General features: G+C 35.7%; 1 protein-coding gene across 1 annotated transcript; it reads right to left on the bottom strand.

Moving 5' to 3' along the window:
* Positions 1-4377: 4377 nt before the first annotated feature.
* On the bottom strand, positions 4378-11552 carry LOC121366446. The gene is made up of 7 exons (XM_041490897.1): positions 11507-11552; positions 9971-10288; positions 8947-9243; positions 7891-8217; positions 6778-6900; positions 5571-5624; positions 4378-4785 (listed from the first exon to the last, which is right to left on the bottom strand). The coding sequence occupies exons 1-7, from the start codon at positions 11550-11552 to the stop codon at positions 4667-4669; spliced, it is 1284 nt and encodes a 427-aa protein (XP_041346831.1). The 3' UTR covers positions 4378-4666.
* Positions 11553-12053: the final 501 nt, after the last annotated feature.

Here is a 12053-nt window from a genome sequence, read left to right as displayed (position 1 = left end):
ATGATCTTTTTTGTATGTTATTCGCACCTGCACTCCCCATAGAGACAGGTATTGAAATGATCTGCTTCTTAAATAAATATGAACATCAATTTTTGCTGAACTTCCAAGGAAGTCTTGGCATTGCTTGAGAATATTCAAAACCTCCAGTTTTCCATTCTGCATAAAAGCATTGTTGGTATCATAGCCAGTAATGGCAAGCACAGCTGGAATTGCTAGTTGGTGTCTTCCCTGCATCCTTAATGATGCTGTGCACATCTATAAGATGCCTCTTGTTGCCAAATTGAGTGTATACAAATGTCCGTATCTGGGATGGTGAACTGGCACCAATGTACAGACTTTGAAGTATAATCTTTGTTTCTGCATCTTCTTGTGCACTTTACAACACCCTCAGACATGGTTTGCGTTGGTTTGCGTTTGAAACATGTAATTTGTCTCACAAATGGAACCCTCTTCCCAAGAAGCTGAGGGCAGAGTTTTCTTTTTTTCATTTAAATGGTCTTCCAGTCTCTTAAGACCTTTGTAGGGATTCCTTAGATCAAGTGTGGCTTGGAAGAACCCCTTTCACATGAGAAATTTAGTGCCAAACCACGAATGCTGTTATTATGCTACTGTGGATTAGTTGCAAACCTTCCATCCAGTAGATATTCCCTGAAAATATGCTGTACCAATAGAGCAAATTGGAAGAGAGCAAATTGCCATGGTCTCATATGGTATTAGTCATATCACAAAGTCCAGGGTATTCCTCAACCACATAGAAATGGCTGAGAAATGTCCAAAGAAATAATGAAGCTGAATTGGATGGTTTGTGATCTGATAACAAGAGTTGTTGACATACTGAGGGAGGAACAAGAGCAAAGGCCCAGAGGACAAAACAAGAAATTACAGATATTGTGAACATAATAGACATTATATTTGAGTCAGATGATAAGACTAAAATAGGAAAGAAAGTCCAGTACTAGATACGCCTGATGACTATATCTGATGTCAATTATGTAAACCTAAGCATAAATTAAGCACAATTTAAATACAAATATGTTTTTAAAAATAGTACAAGCTTCTGTGAGATAGATGAATTGTAAATGTTTTAACACACATGCCGAGGAAAGGTACTTATAATATATGGTTGGTACTAAGAACAGAGGGATATCTTCATAAATTTGTGAACATAGTATATAAACTCCATATACCTAACCATATTTGAATAATGAAGCCTCAACATGTTATAGAAAAAAGCCAGGTCAATTTGTTTTTTTAATAATAAAAGCTTCAGGCAATCCTAAGTATGTGTATACATAGAAATTAATACATTTCTGGCATTGCTTACTAGTAACTTATTTTGAGAAGTATATAATTATTCATACCTCATATTATATTGTTTTGTAATTGTTATTAACATCTACTTAATAGAATAAAAGGAAGGATGTAGAAATAGAAAATTGTAAACTTCACATACAGTATATCATATTTGGATCACATAAAATGATTGAGAATGGGGAATGAAAGTTAGATTTTTATAGTGCTAGATATTTGCCTGATGACAATATTCTATGTAGATATCAATTATATACACCAAAACATAAGTTAAGCATAATATAAATAGAACTGCAATTCTAAAATATTACAAAAAGCAACAAAAAACCTAGCTATTGTAAGATGAACTGTTGTGAGACAGATACATTGTATATGTAATGCAGACTTGCCTAGAATGGTATGTAAATTCACTTTTTATGTTTGTAAGACTTGTGTGTAATATAAAAAATATTCAAAATATCCATGTAAATGGTTTAGAAAGCATGTACTGCACCATATTTAAGTAATGCTGCCTTCAGATATTAAATACAATACAATAATAAAAGGATCAGAATGTTTAGGTACGGTATGTATATATATATACACATGTACATAGAGAATTACGTATATCGGTAACTGTGTAACTTTTGCTGGTGAGTATACCCCCGGTACTATATCCATACCACATATATTGCATTGCTTTGTGGTTTGTTGTTATGAACATGTAATTTAGCATGAATAGCGTTCATAATGTGGTCTTAAACCTGTTCAAAATATGTCTGGATGTTAACTTGAACATTGCCATGCAGTTTTTTCATATACTATGTTTGTAATACTCAGGACATTTCAAATTCATTGACTCACTATGCTTAGTCAGATGCCAAAAATGTATTATTTTTTGGTGGAATACATTCACCAGTAACCCAGCTTTAAAGTAAAAGCAGTGATATAGTCCAGAATTATTTTCAAATATTTTTGAAAATTATGTGGAACATTCACCTTGATCAGAAATTTGCTCTGTTAAAAATAAATAGGGTGCCTACACTCAAACATGCCCTACAGGCACACAAGCTGATTTGAATATGTCTATGGATAGGCTTCAAAGATATACTCATCTTGAAAAATCCCTAGGGGGGGGGGGGGGGGGGGGGGCACGGTCTATTATGAGTAATATAAGGGTGCTGTGTTCCCAATCTAGGTCAGAGACGTTGATGATTGAGGTGCACTGGACCGGTAGATCAGGACAGAAAGGGGAATGTTTCTTTAACAACACCTGAACATATTCTAAAGTCAAAAGAGTGGGAGAACGAGAGAGAGAGAGAGAGAGAGAGAGAGAGAGAGAGAGAGAGAGAGAGAGAGAGAGAGAGAGAGAGAGAGAGAGAGAGAGAGAGAAGAGAGAGAGACACACACACACACACACAAACACACACACACATACTCGGACCGAAAGATACAGAAGAAGAGGGAGGTGGAACAACGGATAGGAAAGGAAATGTTTTATATAATGACGCACTCAACACATTTTATTTACGGTTACCGTATATGGCGTCAAACATATGGTTAAGGACTACACAGTTATTGAGAGAGGAAACACTCTGTCACCACTTCATGAGCTACACTTTTTAATTAGCAGCAAGGGATCTTGTATATGCACCATCCTACAGACAGGAGAGTACATACCACAGCTTTTGATATACCAGTCGTGGTGCACTGGCTGGAACGAGAAATAGCCCAATGGGCCCACCGACGGGGATCGCTCGCAAACCGACCGCGCATCAAGCGAACGCTGTACCACTGGGTTACGTCCCGCAGCCCAAAATCAAGGGAGAGATGCAAAGATACAAATATGGTGAGAGAAAGAGAGACAGATAGGAAAAGAGGGAAACAAAGAGATAGAGCGAGAAAGAAAGAGAGACAGACATAGAGACACACAGAGAGAAAGACGGAGAGTATATTCCCACAACATATATCACTTCTATCAAAAAATAAATAAAATCAAACACAACAGCAAATATCACAACCTTTGATGTAACAACCATGGGACGTTTAATTCTATGACCCATTATCACCAATTGCCGACTCATCCTAAAGACAAGACAGTCTATATACCAGTCGTATAACATTGGACACGACTGGAAAATATCGAAGGCCACGGGGTGAGGGGAATCACGTGACTCATCGCTTCTCAGGTAAACGCTGTACAACTGGGCTACGTTCAGCCAGACCGAGCAGAAATACGTCCGTTAGACCCCAAATAATTCTGAATCAGCCCCCCCCCCCCCATCTCAATATCTACTTGCTTCCGCCGTGCCTGAGGTACTGGGTTCCTATCCCACCAAGAGCTAGCTTTGACGACTCAGTGGGTAGGTGTTAGGTCACTACGTTGACGTGTCTGAAAAAGAACATAATTGAACATAAATGTATTTACACTCAGGCTGTTCCGCAACGGCGATAGAGGAACATACATAATAACCTGAATAAATATGACAAGCTAATTTACAGGAGGATAAAATATAATACACATAATAATATATTACAATACATAATTCATGTATTTACTTGTATATGATAGTAATTGATATAATTTGTAACAGTAGTAATAACAGCAACAACAATAATAATAAACACTGTAGTAGCAGCAGCAGTAGTGGTATTAGTGGTAATAGTAGTATTAGTAGTAATAGTAGTAGTAGTAATATTATTAGTATTAGTATTAGTAGTAGTAGTAGTAGTAGTATTAGTAGTAGTAGTAATAGTAGTAGTAGTAGTAGTAGTATTAGTAGTAGTAGTAATAACAGTAGTAGTAATAGTAGTAGTAGTAGTATTAATATTAGTATTAGTAGTAGTAGTAGTAGTAGTAATAGTAGTAGTAGTAGTAGTAGTAGTAATAGTAGTAGTAGTAGTAGTTAGTAGTAGTAATAGTAGTAGTAGTAATAGTAGTAGTAGTAGTATTAATATTAGTATTAGTAGTAGTAGTAGCAGTAGTAGTAATAGTAGTAGTAGTAGTAGTAGTAGTAGTAGTAGTTAGTAGTAGTTAGTAGTAGTAGTAGCAGCAGCAACAGCAGTAGCAGTAGTATATATATATATATATATATATATATATAATATGTGTGGAAACCATTCTGATTATGATGTGGATTACAAGGGCGTATAAAACCCTGGCAAATTACATTTATTAATTTTGCGAACTTTTTACCGTACTTAATTCTCTTATTGCTCATTAGTTCTTTTAATTTGTAGGCGTTGGGTATTGTATAATAATAAGGAATTTACGAAAACCAACTAATTCACGATCATATCATGTGTTTGTCCGGAACAACGTGTTTGAAACTTAATTGGGTAGAAACACGAAACTAGTTTAATTCAGAAAAGGTCTTCAATTGTTAAGCGTTTGATAAACATGGGGCTCCTCAGCATGTGTGTTCACATCATTCACAGTGTTCACATCGTACATATTGTTCACAGTGTTCACATATTCCACAGCCGGACGTTCAACTGAAATAATACAAAACAATGTACACGGTTTTCAAGAAAATATATACTGGTGGAAAGAAATAAGGGAACACATACATAGTAACAGCAAATATTGACCACAAACAAATAACATGATCATAATAACATGATCACATCAAGTCCTTCCATAGACATCAGTAAACGGTAATTATTTTTGTAAGTTCTTGCCAATTTTCATTGACCTAGATCAACAATAAAGAACCGAAACCTTAAATGTGTTATCCCTACTCCGTATTTCGGTGAATCTTAGATAGGTTTTGAAGTCCTAATTTCAAAATGCTGTAAAAAAAAATCCCCCATGTCCCAGACATAGGGATTGTTTTTCTGATTCAGAAAAATAAGGAATTAATTTTCCTGTACCTTTTTCCCACAGTATGTTGATTTTCAAATTATACAACCAGACTAATAGTACTGACATTCAGTGCCACATTTACATCTCTGCATTTGTGCATCAGTATATGAACTAAATGATGGCTATATATGGCAACGATCAAGTTTTCTTCAAAGAAGCGCTTAACAGAGAAATGTATCATATTATTAAACAGCAGAGAAAGGTACGGTATTAATACATAGATGAATATGGTATTTAAAATATACTGAAATATAGAAATGTTTTAAGATAAATCTGTTTAAAAGTAATGCATATCAAAGTACCTGGTTGTTCTCAGTACTGGCGAAAAACTACGAGAATGTACTAAATGTTTTAAAAATAACCCATTAAAATAAATAAGAAGATGAATATTGTATTAAATATATGTTCAAATTACCCTGTTGGTTGTTGTCCTGGTTCATATAATCATGATCATCATCATCCGGGGAATCTATTCGAAAAAAGAAATAACACATTTTATACATTATAGTATTTCATTTCTTTAATACGTTGGTTGTACCTTATATGTTTTTATTGTGTGTTTGGGGAAACAAAAGAATCACTATACAATAAATCGACCAAAAGACACTATTGTGCCCATTCAATACAGTCTTAAAGGGACAGTCTTGAGTTTACAAACATTGTAAACTGTTTCCGACCAATAAAGCCGTTTAGATAACATACAAATTAAATACATTTTCTTATTTAAAATACAAGTGTCTGTATTTACAAGGTGTTTGTTGTTGTCCTAATGCTTGTAGTAGCCCAAACCGAATTTTAGCTCCCAGTACTTTCATACGTACGAAAAAATATATATCACTGATTAATGTAAAAACTGAGTGCTACAGACATTAGTATACGACCGCAAACACATTCGATATACAAACACTGGTAAACAAGAAAATGTATTTAGTGTGAAAGAGTAGTCGCCAACAAGGCTCTGTTATCGCAAATATCTTACAATGGCTGCAAACTCAGGACAGTCCCTTTAATCTCGTATTAGGGTTTTGGCATTCAGACTGGATGTGGTGACATTCATTCCATTTTAATTTCAACTCATTTTCGTGCTTATATCCAATTAAGGTTCAACCACGCTGTCTTGGACACACACACCTCAGCTATCTGGGCTGTCTATCCAGGACAGTGACTTAGTTAGTTGTTAGTGATTAGTGGGTGGGAGCCAGTACCGGAATGCGAACCCTGTACCTACCAGCCTTATGTACGATGGCTTAACCACGACACCACCGGGCCGGCATGTGGTGACAAATACATCATTTGATCATTGTTGACAACGTTAGTTAATCATAGGACACACGAATCCAGTCTCACAGAACTTTCAGAATGTCAATAATGAGTTATGGAAAATGTACTGGTATAATATAAAAAAATGCATAGTTTTATTTAAATTTCATAAATAAATACATGATTAATTACTAAACTTTTTACAATGTATGGTGAAATATATTTAGGTACTAGAAGGGTGAACAAAATAAAAGCTTGTCACATTTTAATCCACAATTTAAAACATCGCATACATTACGTTTTGTCGCTAAAATATTTGTTTGTGACACAAATTATGAGCGATAAAAACTGATTTATCCTACGTTTGTTTGTTGTTGAATTCCTCCTCTTTCTGACTATAACGATGACGACGACAATGATCACCACCAGAATGACAACACCTGTGACACCTGAAACTGAGTCAGACGTGGAGCCATCGACAGATTCTGTACAAGAAAACAAAAACAGATCATGCATTTGATTACTGCACGTTATTGTGTACCTTGGATGTAGCCTGTTGAAATTAATGCATATTTATAGCTAGTTAAAACGAGAAAGGTAAATTAATGTTTGAGTATGAAAACCTTTGCACAATTTAAACTAAGAGTAGCAGGTGTTTGAAAGAACAAGTAAGAAAATCCATCAGATCGTTTTTTTTGTTTGTTTTGTTAATGGGAGAATAATATACTACCAAGATACTACATTATAAATCCGACAAATAGACTCAGAGATACATACATGTACATATATACACACAGAGAGAGAGAGAGAGAGAGAGAGAGAGAGAGAGAGAGAGAGAGAGAGAGAGAGAGAGAGAGAGAGAGAGAGAGAGAGAGAGAGAGAGAGAGAAATTCGACGAGATTCTGAAGTAGAATGATGCCTTTAATATCAGAACTATCTCAGACTCCTACTTCAAAATCATCAAGTTGGGTAATGATAAACAAGACTATCAATTTGGAGTGTTCGAGCACGAGTTCATGCGAGGAATAGATAGATAAACAGAGAGAAAGAAAAAAAACGTCAGATAAAGAAATAGACAGATACAGATGTAAAATGAATATAAGATACAAATACGTGTGAAAAATCTGCTGTCAATATATTGAGGAGTCACAATCAGAATTTGTTATGCCCAAATTTCCATTTTTGCATTCTAACAGATTTCATAAAAAAAATAAAAAATTCTAGGAATTCCGAAACGAAATCAGTTTTATTTCTTTCTTTATTTATTCCAATTCTCTTGTCCATCCCTCCTATTACACCTAGTACACCTATATTCCCAAAATTAACTACATACAAAACGAAAAAAGTGCGAAGAGGTAATGTGTGAACATTATAACCCATTCTGATTGTGGATGTTTTGTTTTTACTATTCTGTTATGTCCATTAGTTAACATAACAAAGTCAGTTATATAGATATATTTTAAACAAATATGAACCTGGAATTGCTATGTTTAAAGCTGTGTTAAAATGGCCGCATCCAAAGCTGTTACAGATATTCAGAGAGTAAAGTCCTTGGTCATCTTTATTTAATTTAGGAATCTCCAAACTGATTGAATATCCGATATCTTTGACTGTGATACTGTATATATTTAACGTCACTTCTGTGGTAGAAAGTTCACCTAGTAACTTCTGACCCCGTACGTTTGTCCACGTGTGAAGAGTAATATTGGAGTTACTGAATATCTTTCTCTCCAAAACAACAGTTTTACCAAGGACAGCGGACACAGTCTGGTTCTGTTCCATATCACCCAAAATGGGGTTTTCTGTAAAAACAAAGTTAAAATTGACATTGTTGTGTAGTAATATTTAACAGGTGTTTATGTGTGCACAAAATAAGACAGACTCAAACAGAAATAGATAAATGTATGCACATATTACATATATATATTACATATATACATACATACATACATAGATACATACATATATACATACATACATACATGCATACATGCGTACGTACACACATATATATACATACATACATGCATGCATGCATGCATGCATGCATACATGCATACATACATACAAGTGTCAAGTGTCATGCACGTAAGCGGGATCGACCGCGTAGACTAGGCCCCATGCATGTGGTTGAGTCAAATAGCATCCTTTTTTATGTCTGGGTAGCTCATGCCGCATCTTTTTTTAGTCTGCAATGTTCGGGCGATTCGGTGCCACAGGTTCGAGTCCCAGCAACCGCATGAGACAATTTGTGAGGGCAGAAAGGATTTAATTATCACTGCACCAGTCCTTTAATGTCTATGTATGTAACAATTAATGTCGACATGCATACAGTATGAAGGTATTCATACATCGATACATACAAACACACATACACACGTAGAAACATACATACATGTATACATGCAAACACACATACACACATGAAACATTAAATATAATTACATCTTTCTTAAAATATAAACAAAGGTCAATATATTGTATGGGCACACGATATCCACATTTCTTATACATACAAAACATTTACTTACCACCTATTTCTACTGACGTGAAATTAGTTTGAACTTTGACCTTGTTCAATCCTTGAACTCCATTACTGACATCACATTGATACCTCCCCGAGTCAGCGTATATCACGTTTTGAACCGTCAACACGTACTTGTTAGGCGATACGCGTTGTCCTGGTAGTTCTCTGATTCTGTCCTCGCCCCAGAAGTGAGTGAATGGAGAGAAGCTGTAGTTGTCTGGACGTCCTTCTACTTCACATATCACCCTTAGGATCTTGTTACTGGAGTTAACCTCATGGCGTACTGTCACACCAAGAGCATCTGTTTCGATATAGAGCATACGCTTGAGTCTGTTCTCAATGATAATGTAGAAAGTTTATCAATTATAAACACTATATGGTGTTATTATTTAATCGTAGATTTAAACCACTCACAATAGATTATATATTAGTATGGTTCAGTTTTCATATCTAACTTTTGGTGCATTTTGGCAATAATAATTATTTTGAAGTATGGCAGTTTAAAACAATATACTGAGAACAGTTTGGAAAGCATTAGTCGAAAATTATAGGGGCGGGTGGGGGGGGGGGGGGGAGGTGTAAATGTAATTTTAACATTTCAATATGTATTTTAATGTTTAAAATTGGGAAAGGATATTTTCACCTTTCATAATTATGATGCATTCCATCTTGGACTTGGTAGAGAGATTCAGTTTGTCTTTGGTTATTTGTTAATTGAATTATCAAAACTCACTTTCTGGTTTGTAAGAGGATACGGCACTTTTCTGTTCCTTAGCATTGTCAATTATTATTACCTTAATATTTACGATAACTTTCTGTTGTTTCAGAATAGTTGCCTTGGTTGAAATATGTATATTCAAGGTTTATATCAAAAGAAAAAAAAACATCGAACATATTAGGTCTTCCCTTTCAGCATCAGTTTTAACTTAAATAATGTTATTACTACAATATTACTTACATTTTACCAGAATCTCTTCCAATAAGAACGTTAATTTAAATAATATTTTTAATACTCCAATATTACTTACAGTTAACTCGAATGGTGACACTCGTAGTAAGATGGTATCGACCTGTCTTGTGTGTAGCTGAACATTGGCAGGTGTGATTGTGGAGGTTCCTCCACACGGTTAACGAGAGATAACCTGTAACACGATCTCCGACCACCGAATAAAATGTACTGGGGTTAATGCCATCACACCGTATTGTAACGGTTAGCACACGCGGTTCTCCACCAGTCACTTCACACGACAAATTCAACATGGTGCCTTCTTGGATTGTTATTTCCGTAATGAGAGGTGTTTTTGGATTCGTTACCTGCTTCATAACAGGACTTGTCAATGGAGGATCTGAACAAAAAAGCACGTGTAGTTATTTAATTTGAAGGGTAAATGTACATTTCAAATAGTTTTGACATACTAATGGCTAATTAAATCTACTACAATTATTACATAACACTAACAACATGTAATATGCAGGCCCGTAACCAGCGTGTCCAATGGGGTTATCGACTTTTAATCAGACGGAACTCGTTTGGAGGGCGTAGCCCAACGAGACGATCGCCGGACTCGCGAAGGCTATGGCTGGGTGTATGGGGGTCATCCCCCTAAAATTTTGAAATATTGACCCCTCTTAAGCGCTATCCTAATGTGTTTTCTGCTGCTTTCGAAGGATTTTAAAATCACACTTTTTGGTTTCGTTAATAAGATTTATTTGATCCATCCCGTGAAATAAACTGCAGACATTTCAAACCAACTAACACTTCGGTTTCAGATTCACTTGAAATTTGTAGTCATCTACATGGATACATTTGAAATATGGGCTCTGTATGCCAAGTTGTTTTTGACAATTGGTAATTTTACAAACCATGGTAGCACTGTGTAAAATGTAGCTCGAAAATTGCAGCCATCATTTTACCCTATATTTTAAGTCCCACGCAAATAGTGTACATAAAACATTTTGTATGGGAACTACATATACATGTTATAAAGGTCTGATAACAGATATATAGGATACTGGTAGTTTCCAGTAGTCTTAGTGAATGCCTAGAGACAACTGAAGCATCTTTACAATTCCATTTTATCTGATAAAAACACTGCCTTATAACATTAGGCGTACAGATCTTCTTAAAATTCTTTATTTTTCTTTTTTATTGGCAAAGGTACAGTTTACAAAACATAAATTACAAAATACAAGAAAAAAGAACAACACACTATACACACAGCACGTACTTAAATACAAACAGTAATTGAAATAAAAACGAAAAAAAGTATGTATAGCTGATATTTCAGGGAGGCATAATATGTAATTAAACACATGGGCTATTTCACAGCAGATCTCCTATTTACTCGATTGAAATAAAACAATTTCATTTGTAATGATCATATATCATATGTCTGAACACGATCTCCGACTACCGTATAAAATGGACTGTGTTTAATACCATCATATCGTATTGTAACGGTTAACACACACGATTTTCCTCCAGTCACTTCACACGACAAATTCAACATGGCGCCTTCTTGGATTGTAATTTCTGTACTGAGAGGTGTCTCTGGATTCGTTACCTGCTCCATGACAGGACTTGTCAATGGAGGATCTGGCAATACACATGCTATAAGAATTATTTACTAGTATTCATAGCAAGCAGTTTGAAAAAAGGAAAGAAATGGTTTATTTAACGAAGCTCTCAATACATTTTGTTTACGGTAATATGGTTAAGGACCACACAGATATTGAGGGAGGAAACCCGCTGTGACCACTTCAAGGGCTACACTTTTCGATTGGCAGCAAGGGATCTTTTTATATGAACCATCCCATAGACAGGATAGCACATACCACGGCCTTTGCTGTACCAGTCCTGATGCACTGGCTGGAGCAAGAAATAGCCCAATGGGCCCACTGACGGGGATCAATCCCAAACCGACCGTGCATCAAGCGAACGCTTTACCACTGGGCTACGTCACGCACCCAGCAAGCAGTTTGATTACTTGTTGAGATCATTACAACTAATATGCATGTACATTAAGTTACACCGGGTGCCCTACCATCCCCACACCCTCCCAGAAAGAAAGGGAAATCAACCAAACCCCCCCCCCACCCCACCCAGAAAAA

This window comes from Gigantopelta aegis, unplaced genomic scaffold, assembly GCF_016097555.1.
Source record: "Gigantopelta aegis isolate Gae_Host unplaced genomic scaffold, Gae_host_genome ctg5729_pilon_pilon:::fragment_1, whole genome shotgun sequence".
Lineage (NCBI taxonomy): Eukaryota > Metazoa > Mollusca > Gastropoda > Neomphalida > Peltospiridae > Gigantopelta > Gigantopelta aegis.
This window is presented reverse-complemented; position numbering and strand designations above follow the sequence as displayed.